Source organism: Antechinus flavipes, chromosome 4 (genome assembly GCF_016432865.1).
Source record: "Antechinus flavipes isolate AdamAnt ecotype Samford, QLD, Australia chromosome 4, AdamAnt_v2, whole genome shotgun sequence".
NCBI classification, from domain to species: Eukaryota; Metazoa; Chordata; class Mammalia; order Dasyuromorphia; family Dasyuridae; genus Antechinus; species Antechinus flavipes.
The window spans coordinates 112959148-112981596 of record NC_067401.1 but is presented as its reverse complement, the minus strand read 5'-3'; the positions used below and the strand labels follow the sequence as shown (position 1 = coordinate 112981596).

Here is a 22449-nt window from a genome sequence, read left to right as displayed (position 1 = left end):
CAAAGTTGATTTTTTTATACTTAAATGCAAGACTTTACTTTTATTTCTATGTAATGTGGCCAATGCTTTAGGCTGTCAAGAAACTTGACTGTCATCCAATGTGTTAGTTATCTCTCTCAGCTTTGTGGTATCTCCAAATGTGATGAGCATACCATCTACACCTTATTCAAGTCACTGATAAAAATGTTATGTAGTACAGAATCAAGTACAGATCCCTAGGATACCCTATTAGATATCTCCTGCCATACTGATATTAACTATTAACAGGTGCTCTTTGAGCCCAATCATCCAATTTCATCTAAATCCATCTTATTACTGCCTAATCTGTATTTGACCATCTTGTCAAAAAGAAGAGGATGAGATGCTTAGCAAAAGCTTTGCTAAAATCTAGGTAAATTATATCCATAGCATTCTCCTTGTTTACTAATTTAAAAAAGGAAATGAGGTTAGTCTGACATGACCTGTTCTTAATGAAGATGTTTGTAATTACTGCTTGCTTCCTTTCAAATGTTTACCATCTCTTTAATGATCTAATATAAAATTTTCCCAAGAATCAAAGTAAAACTCACTACCTAAAGTCTTTACTTTAAAAAGAAAATTGGGACATCTGCCTTTCTCCAATTTTGTGGCACCAGAGAATTCTCATTTTCCAAGATCCATTTGTCCTCCCTACTTGTAATTTATATTCTAGTTTTATTGTTCAGTCATTTTCATTGTGTCCAACTCTTCATGACACTATTTGTATTTTCTTGGCAAACACACTAGAGTGATTTGCCATTTCTTTCTCCAGATCATTTTATAGATGAAGAAACTGAAGTAAACAGGTTTAAGTGACTTGCCTATGGTCACAAGGTAGTAAGTGTCTGAGGCTGGATTTGAAGTCAAGTATTCCTAACTCATGGCCCAGGATCCTATTCACTACACCTTTGGCTTCCCCCTGAATTCTAGTAGGGGGTGATTTAAAAAAAAGTTGGCAGCACTTAGCACAATGCCTGCAATATAGTAGTCACAAAATAAATGCTTATTGATTTATTTAAAACACAATCATAATTAACTAATACACAACATTGTATGATAAATGCATTAGAAAGGTTTTTTTTAATTATCATGTTGTTAGGAAGGGGCATGAAGACTTATGAAGGCTTCTTCTAAAACTGGGATTCTTGAGGAAGATTCTGGGAAGATGGCAGAATAGGTTGGTAAATTTCAAGCCCCCTCATTTCCCCCACAAATAGAACAAATTTGTACCTCAGGGCAAACATAGACTGATGAAAAATCAAGACTTGGAGCAGAACAGGGGTTCTCCTGATACAATCCAAGAAAATCTGAAGAAAGGCCCAGGGCTGCGGATTAATCTGTCTGAAGTGCAAACACCTAAAGGCTAGTTCCATAGAAATATCATATGAGGACCCTTAGGCTAGTGGGGTATGGCTGGAGCTTCTTCAGGAACCACAGAGACTTTCTCCTCCGAACTGTTTGTCCAATCGGGATTTGATTCGGGGAAGATGGTTCACCTCTCAGCTGATCGGGAACTCCAGGCTCAGATATGCTGCTGAGACACAGTCCTGGGCAAGGAGGAACAAGGAGGAACAAGCACCTGGTGAGTGCAGAAGCAGCCAAGCAGGGATAATGCTGGCTGTGGGCACTTGCAGGAGGGTGGAGCTCTTGGTTTGGGGTCTCCTTGTTGGGAAAGCTGAATGGAAGCTTGAGGCACCATCCCCTTACCCCACGATTAGAAATGCTTACACTAATACCTCTCATTTTAAAAAATGAACCAGCTAAGAAGAAAGAAAAGAACCCCATCACTGAAACATATTGTGGGAACAGGGAAAATCAGGGTTCATCTTCAGAGGAGGACACTTTAGTAAAAGGAAAAAAAGCTTCTACCCCAAAGAGTAATGTGAAATGGCTCCCTGCCCAGAGAGAATTTATGAAGAACTCAAAAAGGAATTTAAAAATCAAATGAAAGACATTGAGGAAAAAATAAAAATAAAAAAACCATCCAAGAAAAACAGGAAGATTATAAGAAAAGAGTTAACCAACTAGAAAAGGAGGTACAGTCTCAAAGATAAAAATAATTCTTTGAAAATTAGAATTGATATTGTTCAGTAAGAAATGACCAACAGGATGATTTCAGAAAGGCTTGAAGAGATTTACATGAACTGATGCTGAGTGAAACGAGCAGGGCCAGGAGATCATTATATACTTCGACAACAATACTATATGATGATCAATTCTGATGGACGTGACCATCTCCAGCAATGAGATGAACCAAATCAGTTCCAATAGAGCAGTAATGAATTGAACCAGCTACAGCCAGTGAAAGAACTCTGGGAGATGACTATGAACCATTACATAGAATTCCCAATACCTCTATTTTTGTCTGCCTACATTTTTTATTTCCTTCACAGGCTAATAGTACACTATTTCAAAGTCCGATTATTTTTGTACAACAAAATAATTGTTTGGACATGTATACTTATATTGTATATTATTTATACTTTAACATATTTAACATGTATTGGTCAACCTGCCATCTGGGGGAGGGGGTGGGAGGAAGGAGGGGAAAAATTGGAACAAAAGGTTTGGCAATTGTCAATGCTGTCAAATTACCCATGCATATAACTTGTAAATAAAAAGCTATAAATAAAAAATTTTTAAAAAAGAAAATTAGAATTGAACAAGGGGAAGCCATTGAAGCTATGAAAGACCAAGGAATAACAAAACAGGTTATAAAGAATGAGAAAATAAAACAGAATTTGAAACATAAGAAAAAAGACCAATTTGGAGAACACATTAAGAAGAGAAAATATAAAAATAATTGGACTGTCAGAAAGTTGTAACCAAAAAGAGAACCTTGACACAATAATACAGGAAATAATCCAAGAAAATCGTCCTGGAGTTATCACTCCAGGGGACATTAGGGGGAAATAGAAATAGAAAATATCTACCAATCACCACGTCAAAGAGATCCTTTGTGAAAAAACACAGGAATGTTATTGCTAAATTTCAAAAACCCCAGATCAAAGAGAAAAGTATACAAGAAACAAGAAAAAAATTCAAATACGCTGGAACTACAATTTGAATTTTACAAGACATAGCAGCTACAATAAAAGACTGTAGGTTCTGGAATCATATCTACCAACAATCAAAAGAACTAGACCTAAAGCCAAAAATATCATATCCAGCAAAATTATGTGTAATTTAAAATGTGAAAAAATTAAACTTAAACAAACTTGCAGGTTTTCAGGACTTTTTATCAAACAAATCTGGACTTTACAAAAAATTTAACATATAAAAGATGATATCAAAGACCAATTTTAAGGAACTCAACATGAATAAACTGTTTAAACATGGAAAAATTGTTTTTTTTTCACATGAGAAATGTATATTATATGTTTAAGATTTACGTCAATAATAGGGCAGCTCAAAAGAAAGATTGACAGAGTTAAGGTAAAAATAGTAATCATGTCATATAAATGAGGTGCAGAGGAAAAATAGGCCCAAAGGCAGTAGAGGGGAGAGAAGGGCCCATAATTCTGAAAACCTGCTTACATTAGGAATGGATTCAAAATATGTGTGTGTGTGTATATTCCCATGAAGGGAATAATACCCTCCAAAATCTATAAAGAAATAAGCAGGGAGGAATAGGCAGGTGGGGAAACAAAGGGTGAGAGAAGACAAGGAAGGGATCCTTGGGTGCGGGGGAGGTTAAGTAATAGCAAAGCAAGTTATGGAGCAGAATTTAATTAAAGAGTCAGCAGGGATAAGAAAAACCTCTGTATGTGGGATGTATGTGTGTGTGTGTGTGTGTGTGTGTATATATATACACATATATATGTATATATGTATATATATATATATACACACATACATACATATGTATACATAAATATATCTTTTCTTAACTGCAGCTTTCTTGGGAGTGGTGAGGGAGATGAAAGGGGAAAAGAAATAAAATAAAAATGTGTGCAGCAGAGAACCAAAGAACAATTTATAAGGAAGTAAAGAAAAAATTGACATTTATGAATATAATTTCTTCTACTAATATATACTTTCTTGATCTGATATTTGTTGTTATGTATTTTTAATCCTCCCTAATGTTCTGCTGGGCACATGATAATGTTCTCTTTTGTTTTGCTTTATTTTGTTCCTTTTCTGTTTTTCTTTTTAATTCCTTTTCCATTTTTCTTTTTTCTTACTTTTTTTTTCAAATAAAATAAATTAAACATGTAATCTAAAAACAAACCAACAACAAAAAAAAAAAAAAAGAAAGAAAGAAAGAAAAAGAAAACCCCTTCCAGAGAAAAGAACAAGATTTAAACAGACAATTGTTTCTTTTTGTGAAGACAAAAAATAAAGATAAAACTGGGGTTTTTAACCTTTGTTGCATTATGGAACCCTTAAATAATAGAAGCAAACACTAAATTTCAATTAGAAGTTGGCAAAAAATAAAGTTGTGATTATTTTCCCAATCAAGTTCACAGACTCTTCTAACTACAAACATCTATGTACTACTGACCAAGAACCACATAAGTAGAAAGTAGCATTTGAGTTGGAATTTACAAGCAGTGTAGGAGTCCATAGGTGAAGGCAGAGACATTTAAGGCACAGGAAACTACATGAGGCAAGATGGGAAAGAACAGAATGGATAATAATCCATCCTGACTGGAGTACAGAGTTCATGAAAGGGAAAAATATGTGATGAGGTTGGAAATATGAGATGACATCAGATTTGTGGAGGACCGTGAAATCCAGGCAAAGGAGTTCAAATTTTACTTCTTGGTCAGTTGGGAACCACTGGGATCTTTTGAAAAGTAGTGTGTAGAAATGACATAGCCAGATGTAGGTAGAGTCGAGATTATCCCTAGGGAGTGAATTAGCACAAGTAGTCTATTTTCAGTTTTCAATGAGACTTCTTGGTAATTTCAAGAGCAGAGTTCTCCCATTTTCCACGAGAGATCTTCTATTCCATATTATTTGGAATGCCCCCTTCCTCCAGGATGTCACCCTTCCAGCCCCACCCTGGATGGATTCCACCTGAGTCTGACACACCCTCTTGCTAATTATTACCTGGTTGGTATACTCCTTGACTACAGCCCATTATTAAGTGCCTAGAATTTCTTAGTCACTGTCTTGGGAAAACCAGTCAGACTGGAACCACCTAATGGGCTTCCCTCCCACTGAGGCTCTTTGAGTCTAGATGAAAGCATCTGGGACATCTTCACTGTTGGGGATCTCCACCCAGTCTTCACTCTTCCCTTAGTTAGTTCAACTGAAACAGCCTCTTGGGGGAGGTCTTTGGGGAGCAGAAGCAACCGTGAGCTTGGATTCATTGCTCTGAACTTCTTTCCTTCCTGTTTATAAAGAATTTTCATATAGATGATCACATCAATCATTTGAAGGAAGCAAAAAAAATATCATTTTTATTTTTTTCTTTTTAATCTAATGTAAAAACTGAGGATAAAGCCAATGGCATGACTTGGTCTTTTTAGTGGAAGTGGTTTGAACTCAAAAGTTCTTCACTCTGGGGGTCTTTCTAACTGAATCACACAGCTTCAAATTCAGGACTTGGTGCTCTAAGTTAAGCCCTTTCCAGCACATGGTAGGCATGGGAACAGCAATGTGCTGATAAAAGATTTAGTAACTAAATCCCTGAGGGGGAAAAAAATGTACCCATGACACACTTCTTAGTTTCATTTGCATTATTACTATTTTCTCTGTTACTTTATTAAATCTAGATAATCAATAAAACAATGAATCAAACACTGACTTGGAATGTTTGCTAATTTCTGAAGTGTAAATACACTGAAAATTTAACAATCAATTCCCTCTCCAGTTCCAACAGAGTCTTTCATGAATGTGAAGGAGAGTGTGGTCCAGAGGGCCTCAAGTTGATTGGAAAATAGCTCCATTTTAGTGTAAATTACAAGGAATAGAGTGTCTTTTTGATAGTCAATCAGTATTACAGAAATCTCACATTGCCGTTTTCCAGTGTCAAACATTCTTCTGCAGTTACTTCCTCAGAAAGGAGTTAGAAAGTTCTGGCAGAAAGTTCTTCCTCTCCTTATCCGTTCTGGTCCATGTTCTGTGGACCAGAATATGGAAGAATATGGAAGGATGAGAATGAGAAAATCTGTAGCTCACTACCCCCTGCTGGATAGACTGAGGTTTGCTATAAAGTTTAATAAAAAGAATTCTGGATCGTGGAAGAGGAAGAAGTGCTGGATTTTTATCTTGGCTCCATCACCCATTTACTGAGGAAAGAAAATAAAATATAAAGCACAATTACAGAATGCATCATTAAGTCTTTGGGCTTCAGTTACTCCTTCTGGAAAATGGGAAGATCAAACCTTCTGCCTCCTTATGCCATAAGGTGAACTGAAGGATGGAACGAGGTAGAATGAGGTCATGGGAAAATCCTCTAAAAAGTATCACATGCTATAAGACATGTTGAGCTTTTGTGGTTGTTGTTCAGTCATTTTTCAGTCATGTGCAGTTCTTTGTGACCCTTTTTGGGGTTTTCTTGACAAAGATAATAAAGTGGTTTTTGCCATTTCTCTAGATGAGGGAACTGAGGCAAACAGACTTAACTAACATGCCAGGATCACATAGTCTAAGGCCAGATTTAAATTCAAGAAGATGAGTCTTCTGGATTCCAAGAGTGGCACTCTACGGCAAGTTTTTATTAGTATCATTTTATTATGTTACAACAGATTTTTTTAAATTGTCTTATAGCACAAATGTGTGTGTGTGTGTGTGTGTCTGTCTGTGTGTGTGTGTGTGTAAAACAATTTCTCCTCCAAAAGTTCACATTGCTGACTGGCTCCTTTTATTCCTCCTTCTTCTGCCTTCTCCTTCTCCAGAAACTCCTTTCTTTTAGATGATGAACATAGAAAAGGAGTTAGCCCGAGAGTCTCCAAGACATACTCTTTGTAATACCTATTCCCCACTGAAATAGTGCCTTTTTTTTTCAGAAAAAGCATGTGCTAAGTGAAATGTATTGCTGTATATAAAAGTATAAGCAAGACTCTATATTCTCCCTCATGCCAATTTCCAGCCTTTCACATCAAGCAAGGGGATAGTTAAGAATCAATTTTGTCAACATTGACCAATATGAGATCCTGAGTATCCCTTATAAGCAGGACCTTGCTTTGGGTTCTGCAAGTAGATCCAGGAGGAAAAAACAATCCCTGCCCTCAGAGAGTTCACCTCTAATTGAGAAGACACAATCCCTACTCTCAAAGAGTCTCCAGGTGGTTGGGGAATCAGAATTGGAAAAAGACAAAGACCTTATGCTTGAAGAGATCCCAGTTTGATAAGATAAATGGGGAAACCCCTAGTAATAGAGACAAAAAAACATTGCAGGTGATGTGATTAAACAGTGTAATCATCAAAGCACAGAAGGGATGTAGAGAATTAGAGAAAATGAAAAAGGAGATAGGAAGCCTGAAATAGAAGTGCTTGAACAGAGAGAAGTGGAGAGGATCACAAAGAAATGACCCTTCTTACTGGTGGGCAAAGGAGAAATATGGGGACAATTCAGTTATTATTGTATTATCCACTTTATTTTTCTTGCTTTTTTTGCAACATGGCTAATGTGGAAATATGTTTTACATGACTTCATATGTCCAATAGGTATCTTACTCCTTGCCTTCTCAATTGGTAGAGGAGGAAGTGGAGGGGTGGGGCAAGAAATTAGAACTCAAAATGAATTTTTTAAGTGTCTGTATTATAGTTGCCACAAACCAAAATCTTGGAATTTGATGGGAGGAGCCCAAAGAAGCCTAAGGGTGATAAGAAGAACCAAGAAATTGAGTTTTTAACTAGTTAGGAGAAATTCATTCCCAAGAACTCTCTGAACCAAAATGGTGGCTGTATCTTGGAATCAGACCAAATTACCATTAATGGGGGCATGGAAGCTATTCTAGTTATTAGTTACTGTGCCTATCTATATGTTGCCAAATTAGGGAATTTGAAGGTGATTCTAGCTTCTAGGTTGCTCATAAAATTGCCTCTGCTGTATGATTTCATATACAGTCTTCTCTGGGTTTTTTTGCATATAAAAGTATACATGTTAATGTTCAACAAGTTCATAATTACTTTTTTATTTTGATTGTAACAAATACTAAATAAAACAAGCATTTCCATGCATGAAGTAAAATAGAAAAAAAGTATTATACATGACAAGAGTAGCAATTTCTATTGAGTAGAGGTAAAATTTTAGAATAAGCAGAAGAATAATAGAACTCCCCCTTCCCAATTTCCTTCAATAGAACTGGAACTAGATTCTAGGATTAGATTGGAGTCTGGACAGCATCTCCTTTTCCTCTCTGAAGTCACCCACTTTTCATTAAGGATGACCCAGGTAGGGGAATAGCTGATGTGAAGACTGGTATCAAATTTTCCCCAGAAATCTTTGGAAGGATGGGATCAGATTTGTCATCTCCACTCCTAAATCCTAGGCAGAAGTTGTTGACCCTCAAGTCTCAGTATCCAAGGAGAAATAAAAAGTAAAGAAGTAGATTGGTGGTAGACATACTCAGTGTTTGAAGTGGGGCCAGTTCTTGATTTTATCATACAGAGCCTGCCCTGGAGAGACAACGTTGACAACATCACTATGTCCCACCAGAAGGTAGTCAGGAATCAAGTAGCCTTTGTCCACTGCACACTGGATCAAGTTCTGGGCCACATTCAAAGCCGCCTCATTGGGAGAAGTTTCTGAAAAACACCACCCAGACCATCTAAAAATTGCCATGGCATTCTGCTCAGGACATAAACATTTTCCTTTAGGATGCATCAAGGATTCATATATATATATATATATATATATATATATATATATATATATATATATATATATGGTTCACACACAGTAACTTATGGACCCAACTGAGATTTGGATCCCAGATGTCCTAGCACCAAAGATCCTCCAATAAAATGATTCATTTAACTCTTTGGGGAGTCACTTATTTCATCCAAGAAACATTTGCCCATTCACTTTTTGTGTATTTTGTTTATACAAAGCATGTGCACTCTCCATTTGGGATGTGAGAACCTTGAGAGCAGGAAATGGTTTTAATTTTTTTTGTATCACCAGTTTTAACCTAGTACATGGCATATAGCAAGTGAAATAATATAAATAAAAGCATTTAATAAACAAATGCTTGCTGATTGGTAGATGGATTTCTTATTGCCACTTAAAGAGCTATACATACTTCCTATACTGTCCCAGGAGATGCCCTAGGGAGAATTAGACCTGAAAATCCAAGCAGTAATATTTACATCAGCTTTGTACATTAACCTAGGGAGCACATAGCTCAGTAGTTTCTGTGTATGAAATCCTGCATTCAGATTACTTCTGTTGTTTACTATATGACCTTGGACAACATTATTAATCATCCTGAGCTCAGTTTCCTCACCTTGGACTAGAAGGCTTCTGAGGTCCCTTTTAAATCTTAGATCTAATAAACCATATAAAAGAACATGAAAGGCTAATGGGGTCTGCCAAGCCTCCAACCCACTCATTCCTGAGTCATATTTGCACCTTGTTCCAAATCACATGGCATGTGCTCTGGGAATTTTGACTAATTTTGACATCAGACAAAGCTTATCCAAATAGGGATTAGAAGAATAAAAATTTCTTCCTTAAGGGAAAAAAAAAAAACAGGGAAAAGGTATGTGGAGTTTCATCATCATCATCATCATCATCATCACAATTACCACACTTATCAAAGCTTTCAAAGTGCTTTATATTGTGTTCATTGGTGCCTCACAACAACCCTATACTACAGGTACTTTTATCCCCATTTTACAGATTGGAAAACTGAGGCTAAGAGAGATTAAATGATTTGCCCATGGTCATGCAGCTGATCAAAAGACAGGATTTTAACCTAGATCTTCTAGACTCTATCAGAAACTTAAAACTACTAATAAAAATGTTGTTGCTTGGTTTTGTTTGTTTGTTTTTTAGTAAACTCTCAATATAAATTATAATTTTAATTATGCCCCATTTTGGCACCATATGCCAGCTCTCTCCCCTCACTTTACACTATTTTTTGTCTTTTTTTTCCTTTATTAAAGCTTTTTTATTTTTCAAAACATATGTGTGTACAATTATTCAACATTAACCCTTGCAAAATCTTGTGTTCCAATTCTCCCCCCTTCCCCTACCCTCGTCCCTGGATGGCAAGTATATGTTAAATATGGCAGAAATATATGTTAAATCCAATATATGCATAAACATTTATACAATTATTTTGCCACACAAGAAAAATCAAATCAAACCAGAAAAAAAAATGAGAAGCAAAATAAAATGCAACAAAATGAGTGAAAATGTTATGTTGTGAACCAAACTCAGTTCTCACAGTCCTCTCTCTGGGTGTAGATGGCTTTCTTCATCACTGAACAATTGGAACTGGTCTGAATCATCTCAGTGTTGAAGAAAGACATGACCATCAGAACTGATTACAATTGTCATATCACTAATTTTTGGCAACCAAAAACTGATAGAATCTGCCAGATTATTCTAAAATCTTACTATAAAACACATGGTGATGTAGAAAGAAAATTGCCTACTTGTGCTGTCCTTCCTTAAAGGAATTAGCAACTCCAAACTCTCCTAAAATGAGAACAAAAGTGCAGGCATTATAAAAGCTGGATTGCGATGGAATGTAGGTCTCTTTGGAACACAAATATCTGATGGAATTCTTCTTTTGACCAGAGTCAAAAGTCAAATTCCAATATTTGACCTTGGTGCTGCCAAAAGTAAACACTAAAAGCAAATTCAGAGTCTCCAGGTTGCATGCGTCTAGCGAACAGTGTGAGCTTAACAAATGTCTTGTTATTCATTCATTCACTTATTAATTATAAAAGGACTTTTCACAGTATAATAAATATAGCATTCCAGTGCACCTTGGATGTACTGCTATCATTGCCCATCACCACTGGCCTGAATACATTGACCGCAGGCAAACTCTTTCCTTACCAGTGAACAAGCCAATGAAAGCAATTCCCAGACCAATGTCATTGTAGCCATAAGTGTGCGCTCCTTCGGTGTCCCAGCCCACTCCTTCATACACTCTACCATCCTCACCTATCAGGAAACTAGAGAAGAGATTTTAAAAAAAGTTATTGTTATCAGAATTAGGGTCAACAGCTTCAAGAAAACTGAAAATTTTTTATCCTGATTAGAGATTGCTAATCCAGAAGACTCAGAATCCAAAATCATTATCATCTAGAAAAGAGTGTATGGGGGAGGGAGGGATTGATGAGAAGGAGGAAAAGATTGTTAAAGAGAAAAGAGCAAGTACCTAAAAACACTGTATTATATAGAATCTATATAATACATATTATATATAAAAACACTATTATATATAATACAGTACATTGTATTATATAGAAACATTTTGTGTTTTGTAGTTGTTTCAGTTGTGACTCTTTGGGACTCCATTTGATGTTTTCTTAGCAAAGATACTGGAGTGGTTTGCTATTTCCTTCTCCAGTTCATTTTACAGATAAGGAAACTGAGGCAAGCAGGATTAAGTTACTTGTCCAGAGTCACACAATCATGTTGGCTTGCCACACTAGCAAAATCCAAGGCAGAATTTGAACCCAAATATTCTCAACTCAGCAACCATTTCTCAATCCAATATGGAAATGCTGCATCTGGAACACAGGCTATTCAATAATAGGCTAATGTCCAACACTAACTCGAAGAGCTGACTCAGGTTTATAATGAATCCAAGTCAGAGAATCCACCCTGGAGATGGCACTAAATAAACACTGAGCTGTCTTCTAGAACTAATCCTGAGATGTCTTCTAGAACTAAGTAAATACTGAGATGTCTTCTAGGACTAAATAAATACTGAGCTGTCTTCTAGAACTAAAGACTGAGCTGTCTTCTAGAACTAAGTAAATACTGAGATGTCTTCTAGAACTAAGTAAATATTGAGATGTCTCTAGCTCAACATTTTACAATTCTTTTGTTGTTGTTTATCCTTGTCCTTTTCATGACTCCTTTTGGAGTTTTCTTGGCACAGACACTAGAATGATTTGCCATTGCCTTCTCCAGCTCATTTTACAAGTGAGGAAACTGAGGCAAACTGGATTAAGTGACTTATCCAAGGTCACACAGCTAAGAAGTATTTGAGCTAATTCCAGGCCCAACATTCTATCCTTTCTATCCACTGTCCACCTAGCTGCTCCTAATGTCCAATATAATAAGATGTGTTTCTTCCCCCATTAGACTATGAGCTCCATGAGGGGAGGGAACTTATCTCATCCAAAGTTTGCTTCTTTTCCAGTCCCTACCTCAGTGATCTGTGCTAAGTAAATACCTAATCAATGCTTTTGTAAGGATCAATTAATGGATTGTTCACCTGACTGACTACAGAGCAGAATAGGAAAGAATTTTTTCACATGTCTTACTTGTAACCTATGTCACAGAATTTCATCTTATCAATGTGATAGGACTGGATATTTTGAACCATGATCTTGCATTCTTCTGTCACATTGCAAGGAGAGCCTGCAGTGTGGATAATGATGACATATTTAGCTGGCCCAGGCAGCTTAGGACAGTAAGTTTCTTGAGATCCCCAGGAGGAGCGAGAGATGATGTCAGGACATTCTGAAGAGGGAGGAAAAAGAAATCAGAAAAATTAGAAGGCCAATTGCAATAATGATAGCAGTTTATATTTCCACTGTATTTCAGGACTGTCAAAACACTTTTCTCCTAATTACATTGAAGTCTATAGGGCAAGTATGCGTAGTCATAATAATTTCAAGCCTTTATATAGCATTTTAAAGTTTTCAAAATACACATACATGTATATATGTATAAATATGTATAAATGTGTATATATTTACATATGTATATTTACATATATATAAATGAAAAAAGAAGAAATTTGTTCATTTAAAAAATAAAATAATCTTAAAAGAAAATATTAAACTAAGAAAACACATACATAAGTTCATATATGTATATGTTTTTGTATGAAAAGTAGCAGGCTATAGTGGACAGACTGCTAATCTTGGAGACAAGATCTGAGTTCAATCCCTGACTGACATATTCTAGCTATGTGACTCTAAGGCAGTCATTGTATGAGTGTCAGATGAGCTATGTATATCTTTATCAGTAGGAGAAAGGAAGGAAAGAAAGAAATATTTAGTCAATAGCCAGTAAATAAGTGCCTTTCCTGTGCCAATCACTGTGCTAAGCACTATACAAATATCTCATTTGATCCTTCACCACAAGTTTATGAGGTAGATGCTATTATCATTCCCCATTCAGAAAATCTGTTTCCTCGTAGGATAAATGTGGTAAATCAGAACTTAGTGCAAATGACATTTGCTATTTGGCATTAAGAAAATATGCTGTTTTGTTTTTTTTTTCTTTTTGATCTGATTTTTCTCATGCAGCATGATAATTGTGGAAATATGTATAGAAGAATTGTACATGTTTAACATATATTGGATTACTTGCAATATAAGGGAAAGGGAAGAGGGAAGGAATGGAGAAAAAATGGAATACAAGGTTTTGCAAGGGTAAATGTTGAAAACTATACATATACTTTAAAAACAAAAAGCTTTAAAAAATATGCTGGAAAATGAATAAATCAGGAAAACCTGAGGTAAGTAAACTGAGGCAAAAAGAAGTTAAATGACCCTGTTTGCACATTGGGAGGTCTTTTTCCAGATGAAATTGTAGGTTTGTATGGAGAAAAAATGTTATTTACTGAACATAGATAAGTATATAAAGTGTTACACACACAGGCCTGTAGTCAGGAGAATCAAATGAGATCATAATTGTAAAGTGCTTAGCACAGTGCCTGGTAGCACTATATAAATGTTAGCTATTATTATCATGTGTGTATTTGAAGCATCATAAGTTTGTTATCACTGTAGTTATATTAAATACTTAATGAATAAATCTAGAATATTATAAGTAGTACATTGAATTAGCATATTTGAAGCATCCTAAGTTTATCACTGTAGTTATATTAAATAATGAATAAATCTAAAAGAATGTTATAAATAGTACATTAAATTAGCATATTGGAAGCATCATAAATTTCTTATCACTGTAATTATATTAAATACTTAATGAGTAAATCTAAAAGAATATTGTAAGTAATATGTTAAATTAGCATATTTGAGGCATCATAAGTTTGTTATCACTGTCTATATTAAATACTAAAAATAAATAAACCTAAAAGAATATTATAAGTTGTACATTAAAGCTTAGGAATTCACAACATATTTTTGGTTGAAAAAGGTTTGAACAAAAACCTTGGGCATCATTACACTATATCATCTTGTGGCTGTCCAGTCATGTCAGACTTTTCATGATCCCATGGCCCACAGAACACCAATTCTATTTATGGGATTTTCTTGGCAAAGATGCTGAAGTGGTTTGCCATTTCTTTTTCCAGGGGATTAAGACAAGTAGGAGTTGTGACTTTCCCAGAGTCACACAGCTAATAAATGTCTGAGGCCAGATTTCAACTCAAGTCTGACTGTAGACCCAGAACTCTATCCACTCTATCCACTGGCCACCTAGCTGCCATATAGCCTTTTAATTACATAATTGCTTAATTGACATTTATTGAATTGAACTAAAATGAAATGAAATGAAATGTATTATATTGAAAGGGAATGGAGAAGGAAGGCATGCATCTAGAAATGCAAAAATTACAAAAAAGATATCAATTAAAATTTTATTTAAAAAAATAAAGAAAGAAAAGGAATGGATAAAGTTAAGAGTTTACCTTTCTTGGACACTTCATTCTTAGGGGGGATCAGACAGGATTCACTCTGAACAAATAGTGGTTGGATGTACTTGGGTGAGAGGTAACCATTGGAGACAGCAAAGGAAGTCAATTTCTCAGCTGCAGCCAGGGAAGCAGCACTGGGAGACCTTCCTGAGGAGAGATCATAATTCAATAGTTTAATTCAAATCCCAACCCTACCACCCAGGACAGAGATGCCTTTCTTTCCATTATCTCAGCTAGGAACCACTAAAAAGTGCTGCAGCATCCCCTGCTTTTGTCATCCATCAGTGCTGAGGATTAGAAGGATCAAAAATAGATGGAATTCATCAGAAAAGGGTTCATAGGGGAGAAGGAGATGAAGCAAGGGAGGGAGGAAGCTAGGTCAAGAGGAAATGGGAAGAGCAACACTGACTGGAAGACCATGTGGGAAGATTCAGGTGCAGGAAGGTTTGGTAAAGGATGGGTAGCAGATAATCTGACCATGGCTCAAAGATAGAGAGAAACACACAGAGAAATACAGAGACAGAGAGATGGAGATACATGTATATAAATAACCATTGAATTCTATTCCTAGCTGATGCTTGTAACACTTTCAAAACAAACCATTTGGTTCAGAAAGAAAAAAAGAAAAGAAAAGAAAAGAAACATTTGGGGAATGTGCAAATTCTTAACACCATGATAAAAATAGTCACTATGAAATCACTGAAGTTGTGAAATTTCTGAAATAAATAGAATAAAATATATGATAGATAGATATATATAAAATTCTCACTTGAACCCCACCCCCAAAAAAGAAAAAACCTGAATTAACCAAGTTGTTGGGTTTATATTTCTCAGGTCTACCTTAGCATATCCCCCTTTCCTTGTAAATAATTTTTGTAGGAGTTCAAAATTGCCAAGTGAGATCTTGGTTAGGTTGACCATTACCTGCTTTACTTCCAACAAAAGCAAAGCCCAATGACTTGTTATTATATCCCACAGTGTGAGTGCCTCTGGTAGTCCAGCCTACACCTTCATACACATTGCCATCATCACCAATGAGGAAGCTATGAGAAAGAGATAAAGTCAAATGTTTAAAGAACAATAATACAACCCAGTGATAGGGATAAACCCCAACTTCCCAACCCATGAAATTCGTTGTTTTCTTATAATGTCCTAAAGGAAAACATCTATGTCTGAAACACTGTGTTCCCTTCTGTCATATTATAAAAAGTGCAATGGACAGTATCTCCACTACTGTCTTATTCTAATGCTTAATAATAATGTTTGCAAAGCGTTTTCTAATGTCATTTTATCCTTATACTGCCCCTATGAGACAAATGCTATTATTGCTCACATTTTGGAGAGGAGGAAAAGGCACAGAAAATTAAAGTGACTAAACCAATAATAGTCACACAGCCAATAAGTGTCTAAGGCTGAATTTGAACTCGGGTCTTCCTGACTCCAGATCCAGTGCTCTATCCATCCAACTATCTCACTCCCTTTATGTTATGAGTTCAAATGTTGGAGTTCTTGTTCTTCTCAAAACACAGCCAGTTTAGTTTAGAGCCCTCCGGATGTCTCCAAATCCAAAGGTTCTGTCCTTCAGCCTCTGCCTCTGCTTTCTTCAGCCTCCGACCAACACAGAGATGGAATGAATCTCTTGTCTCCTTCACTTGGGGCTCGGCTAGCTTTCTGGTGAGTCTTTCAGACCAGCTTGGTCTCAGTGGGGGGCATGCAGGAGCCCAGCCACCAGCTACAGTGGTGTGAGATGAAGATGAATCTGGTTGTCCACTGAACTCTCCACTCGTAGCTTTATCCTCTGAAAACTTCGTCTACCACCAGCCAGCCAAATGGAAAATATTCTGCCTTGCCTCGGAAAGAGGGCTTCTGGCGTAATTCCACTGAAATCCGTCAAAGTGCTCTCTGCACCAGAGTCGCTCCTCTCGAGTCCAGCTGAACTCTCCTCTGCGACCAGCCAGCCAAGAGGAAAAATGTATTCTGGAATAGCTCTCTCACCTTATATGTGAATCTTCTGAGAGAATGGTATTATGGGTTTTCTCCCATAGTGCTCTCTGGCCCAAAGAGCTTTAAGGGAAGTGTGAACTCCCTTGAAGTTAGAAAGTTTACTTTGTGAAGCTGGCATACTTGTGAACTCTAATGAGTAAAGGTGTGAACACAAGCCTTGTATTAATTAGTTCTACTTAGTACCTTGTTTCAGGGTCTGGCCAAAATCTTGTAAGATTAGATCAACTCTAATTAGTTAGCAGTTAGTAAGGATTCCAACACCTTTATATTAATTTTTACTGACTGGAAAGCACAGTAGTGTGACTTCCTCCAGGGGCATTCTGTGAATAATCATGATGAGCACAAAAGCAAGATATTACAGGTAACAGAAGGTTGCAGTATGTGTAGATATAAGCATTAGAAGAACAAAGCAATAAGAAAAGGATAGAGAACAGCTGGGACACATGGATCAGAGTCAGTATTGAAGAGGAAAGGAAAGGAGGTTAGCACAAATATGATGCACTGGGATAAGAGAGAGGGGTGTAGTAGTGCCTGGCAGCCATAATGAAAATTAAAAATAGACTTAGGACTGGTGAATCAGAAGAATAAATGATGTCTACCGATTTAAGATCATAGAACAGATCCAAATTTTCCACACTATAGCCAGCTCAATAAAATAAAGTTGCAGGTATGTCTCTCAAAGTTGAATTCAATTTGAAAAACATTGAGATAAACAGAAAAATTGTTTTATTTAAATGAGATGCTGCTCATTTGATAATGATAATGAGAATCTGTTGATAATGAGAACCTACCAATATAGGTTGTTGAATTCCCAATGATAGTGCAACTAAATGGATAGAGGATAATTTAGAAAAGGAATGGGAATAATGAAATATTATTATTCTATGATGAGCAGGCTGATTTCAGAAAAGCCTGGAAAGACTTATATGAACTGATGCTAAGTGAAATGAATAGAACCTGGAGAACATTGTACATGGCAACAAGAAGATTATGTGATGATCAACAATGATGGACTTGGCTCTTTTCAACAATAAGATGATTCAGGGCAATTCTAATAGAATTTGTGATAGAAAGTGTTATCCACATCCAGAGAGAGCAAACTATGGAGATTGAATGTGGATGAAAGCACGGTATTTTCATTTTTTGTGGTTGTTGTTTGTTTGCTTTTTTTTTCTTTTTCATGCTTTTTCCCTTTTGGCCTGATTTTTCTTGCACACCATGATTAATATGGAAATATGTTTAGAAACACTGCACATATTTAACCTATCTTGGATTGCTTGCTGTCTTGGGCAAAGGGAGAGGGAGAAATAATTGGAACAAAAGGTATCGCAAAGTTTGAATGTTGAAAACCTTCTTTGCATGTATTTGGAAAAATAAAATACTTTGAAAACAATAAATAGAGAAGGAATTGGATAGAAAATGAATAGTGGTAGATTTAAGCATGGGCCACTAGGTGGCATCATAGTGCACAGAGAACTAGACCTGGGGTTACGAATACTCATCTACCTTCCTAAATTTAAACCTGGCCTCAGACATTTACTAACTGTGTGACTCTGGACAAGTCACTTAACCTTGTTTGCCTCAATTTCCTCATCTATAGAGTGAGCTAGGGAAGGAAAGAGCAAACCTCTTCTATATCTTTGCAATAAAAAAATCTAAAATAGGGTACAAAAAGTTAATAAGATTTAATCAGACTACTACAGAATACAATAACTAACAGCAAAAAAGATGGCAGAGTACAATGCAAAGAGAATTAGCTCTGGAGAAAGAAGATCTGAGCTCAAATCAAACCAGAAGACACCTGTACTGTTTGTATAACTTTGAGCCAATAATTTAACTTCCATGGGTCTCAGTTTTCTCATCTTTAAAATGAAGAATGCTTCCTGTCTCCTGATTAATTTGGGTTCCCTTAAGTCTCAGCTCAAATTCCACCTTCTTCAAGAAGTCTCCCTACAACCTGTATGTGCCAAAATGTTTGTAGCAGCCCTATTTGTAGTGGCTAGAAACTGGAAAATGAATGGATGCCCATCAATTGGAGAATGGCTGGGTAAATTGTGGTATATGAATGTTATGGAATATTATTGTTCTGTAAGAAATGACCAGCAGGATGAATACAGAGAGGATTGGCGAAACTTACATGAGCTGATGCTAAGTGAAATGAGCAGAACCAGGAGATCATTATTCACTTCGACAACAATATTGTATGAGGACATATTTTGATGGAAGTGGATTTATTTGACAAAGAGACCTAACTGAGTTTCAATTGATAAATGATGGACAAAAGCAGCTACACCCAAAGAAAGAACACTGGGAAACGAATGTGAACTATCTGCATTTTTGTTTTTCTTCCCGGGTTATTTATACCTTCTGAATCCAATTCTCCCTGTGCAACAAGAGAACTGTTCGGTTCTGCAAACATATATTGTATCTAGGATATACTGCAACATATCCAACATATAAAGGACTGCTTGCCATCTAGGGGAGGGGGTGGAGGGAGGGAAGGGAAAAAAAATCAGAACAGAAACGAGTGCAAGGGATAATGTTGTAAAAAAATTACTCTGGCATGGATTCTGTCAATATAAAGTAATTATTAAATAAAAATTAAATAAATAAATAAATCAAAAAAAAAAAAGAAGAAGAAGAAGAAGAAGAAGAAGAAGAAGAAGAAGAAGAAGAAGAAGAAGAAGAAGAAGAAGTCTCCCTACACTGGTGACTCTCTTTGATCCTATGTACTTAATTTTCCATCATGAATAACTTTTTGTCACCCCATTTGGGGTTTTCTTGACAAAGATACTGGAATGGTCCACCATTAGCTTGTCCACAACAATGAAAACAGGAGCCACATGTAAGTGGTCTGACCTAACCTAGTGTTATAAATAGACAGGACTCCCAAGAAAGCTTCCTAAAAATGATGATGATAATAGAAATAACAATTAACATTTGCAAAATGCTTTTAGGTTTGTACAGTACTTTTTGTATACTATCTCATTTGATTCTCATAACAACCCTATGATATAGGTGCTGTTACCATCTCTATTTTATATATGAGTAAACTGAAGTTGAGTGAGATTACGTGACTTGCCCAGGATCACACTGCTTGTGTGTCTGAGTCAGAATTTGAACTTGAGACTTCCTGATTCTAAATCCAGCACACTATTTACCGAGCTACCCAGCTACCATGGACTGAAGAGGGGCAACTGGGCAGCTCAATAGATAGAGCACCAGGCCTGATGTCAAAAAGACTTTTAGTTCAAATCTGGCTTCAAACACTCTAGTTTTGTGACTCCAGGTGAGTCACTTCACCCTGTTTGCCTCAGTTTACCTATCTGTAAAATAAGTTGGAGAAGGAAATAGCAACCTAACCCAGTATCTTTGCCAAGAAAACTTCAAATGAGGTCACAAAGAATCAGATATGATTCGACATTAACAACGATGGAATAAAGAACCCAGAACAGCTCAGTCCAACCTTGTTGGCCAGCCTGGAGGCCACTGCCCCCATGTCTTACTTGTAAGCCACGTCACACCAGCCATTTGTTTTGATGTGAAGCTCTTGCAGCTCCTTCACCCTCTGCTGGCAGGTGCCTTTCTCCTGACACTCCTGCCCAGGGAGATGGTGGATGATGAGGAATGGGACTGGAGTCCTCAGCTGGATACTGCAGTCAGAAGGCGCTGCTCCCCATTCTGATCTCGGGATCATCTGGAAGGAGCCTTAAGAGGAAAACCACAGAGACTTCACTTGACTCTTTCTCCTTAGTATTTCTTGATAGACCCTTCTCTCCAGGGCATGTTGTCTGGCCTGGGGCTCTGAAATCAGGACTTCCTGGGGCATCGAGGTAGCTCCAGCGGATAGAGGACTGACTAAATTCAAATCTAGCCTTAGGCACTTACCAGCTGTGTATTCCTGAGCAATTCATTTAATCTCAATTGCATCTCCAAAAATTAAATAAATCTTTCTGTCCCTAATATTGAAGAGAGGTATAAAAATAAGACCCTCTCTCATTATAGCCCTCCCCTCAGCTCTTCTTTATCTTGTCTTTATTTCTCATAAATAATTCCCACCCCCACCCCAGCATAGAATCACTCAGATCCATGTTGTTGACTGGTCTCCTTCTACCTTTCCCCTGAACCAGAAGAAATATCCATGACCAATTGAACCAACCCAACCAGACTAGAGGGTCACTTACCTCCATAAGGCTTCTTGACCTTTCTAATGAGCAAAGTGATATTGTTGATCCAGTTTTGGAAATCATTTGCTATGGAGGCTATCTTGCTTTCATTTGAAATAAGGGAGTTGGGAATGTCAACTGCAAGAAAATATATCTTCTCATCATTGGGCCCCAAGAGTTTCTTAAACAGAGTCTTCATTTGTTTGTTTTAATTTTCCCGTTCATATAATGAATGTGAAATGCCAAATGACAAATATGAACATTTCCCCATACAAGAGAAAAAGAGAGCTGCTTATGAGAGAGGGAAGTTTCGGGGCTTTTTAAAAGTATTCCATTTTAAAGAAATTGAAATTTAATTCAAATTTCACTTGGTAATTCTAACATAAACCTGCTTGTCTATGGCCACTTTTAAACCACAAGAGGAAGTTCTTAAAGGAATATACTTCCTTGAGCTGGTTAATGCTTCAGGCCTTGGTCACCACACAATCTCTTCCTTCTCCCCCCATCTTTCAAACTGTTCTTTCTCCTCATCTTCCCTGGTTTCCTTTAAGAGCTACCTAAAATCCTACTTAAAAAAAAATTATTTGTATTTAAAAATAAATGCAAAATAAGAAAAAAATAGAAAAAGAAAAGCAGAAAAAAACAAAATAAAACAACAAAAAATTGTCATATGCTTAGCAGAACATTAGGGAGGATTCAAAATAAGTAACAATAAATTTCCAGTTCAAGAGAGCATGTGTAATAATAGAAGACATTGGATTGTCTATCTTTTCTTTGCTTCCTTGCTTCCTCTGCTATGCACTTTTTACTTTATTTTTTTCCCCTTTTTCATTCCCCCCATCTCCTCCAAGCAGGGGTTAAGCACAGATATATTTATAGATATATATAGATATACACACATACATATACCTACATACATACAAATATACACACATTTATACACTTATGTAAATACCACACATAGACATTCATCTAAAATAATATTAATATGGCTGACATATAATGTAGATTTCTTTCTTGTTTAAGTTTCTTTAAGTTTGACTTCATCTGAGATCAATAATCACTAGCCCTATTTTTTTCTAATAAATTCTACTCCTGGTCCTTGTTGTAGTTTGTATATATCTCCTATTTCCTATCCCTGCTAACTCTTCTATTTTAATTCTACTCCCTTAACTTGTCTTGCTCCTCCCACTCATAGAACTCTTCCTTATCTTCTCTCTCCACCCTTTTCCTCCCTTTTTCATTTACCTATACTTCCTTTCACTGTCTTAAATCTATACAATCTTCTATACCCCACTTTATTCTATTCCTTTCCCAGTCATTTCTTTATAGATTTTGGAGGGTTATACCCTTTCAGGTATTCCTCATGTGAGAAGCTTTTCAGAACTATGAGCCTATTCTCCCATCTGAAACTTCTATGTCAATTTTTGCTCTGCACTTCATTCATATAGCATAATTGCTAATTTTTAACCTTTTCCTAGGCAGTTTTGCTTTTTAGAGCC

At 36.5% G+C, this 22449-nt stretch overlaps 1 protein-coding gene across 1 annotated transcript; it reads right to left on the bottom strand.

Moving 5' to 3' along the window:
• Positions 1 to 8153: 8153 nt before the first annotated feature.
• PGLYRP3 (peptidoglycan recognition protein 3) lies at positions 8154 to 21146 on the bottom strand. The gene is made up of 7 exons (XM_051996610.1): positions 20966 to 21146; positions 20288 to 20489; positions 15702 to 15820; positions 14772 to 14924; positions 12430 to 12628; positions 10988 to 11106; positions 8154 to 8721 (listed from the first exon to the last, which is right to left on the bottom strand). Exons 1-7 carry the CDS (start codon positions 21144 to 21146, stop codon positions 8543 to 8545), a joined length of 1152 nt encoding a protein of 383 aa, XP_051852570.1. The 3' UTR covers positions 8154 to 8542.
• Between the last annotated feature and the right edge of the window lie 1303 nt (positions 21147 to 22449).

Bases quoted from the DNA above. Each gene is read 5' to 3' on its own strand.
- PGLYRP3 (XM_051996610.1), bottom strand. From the start codon at position 21,146: ATGAAGACTCTGTTTAAGAAACTCTTGGGGCCCAATGATGAGAAGATA. The intron at 15,821-20,287 runs GTAAGACATGGG...TCTTTCTCATAG, and splicing joins TGGTGTGACGTGGCTTACAA to CTTCCTCATTGGTGATGATG. The intron at 8,722-10,987 runs GTAAGGAAAGAG...GGTGTTTTTCAG, and splicing joins TTTCATTGGCTTGTTCACTG to AAACTTCTCCCAATGAGGCG.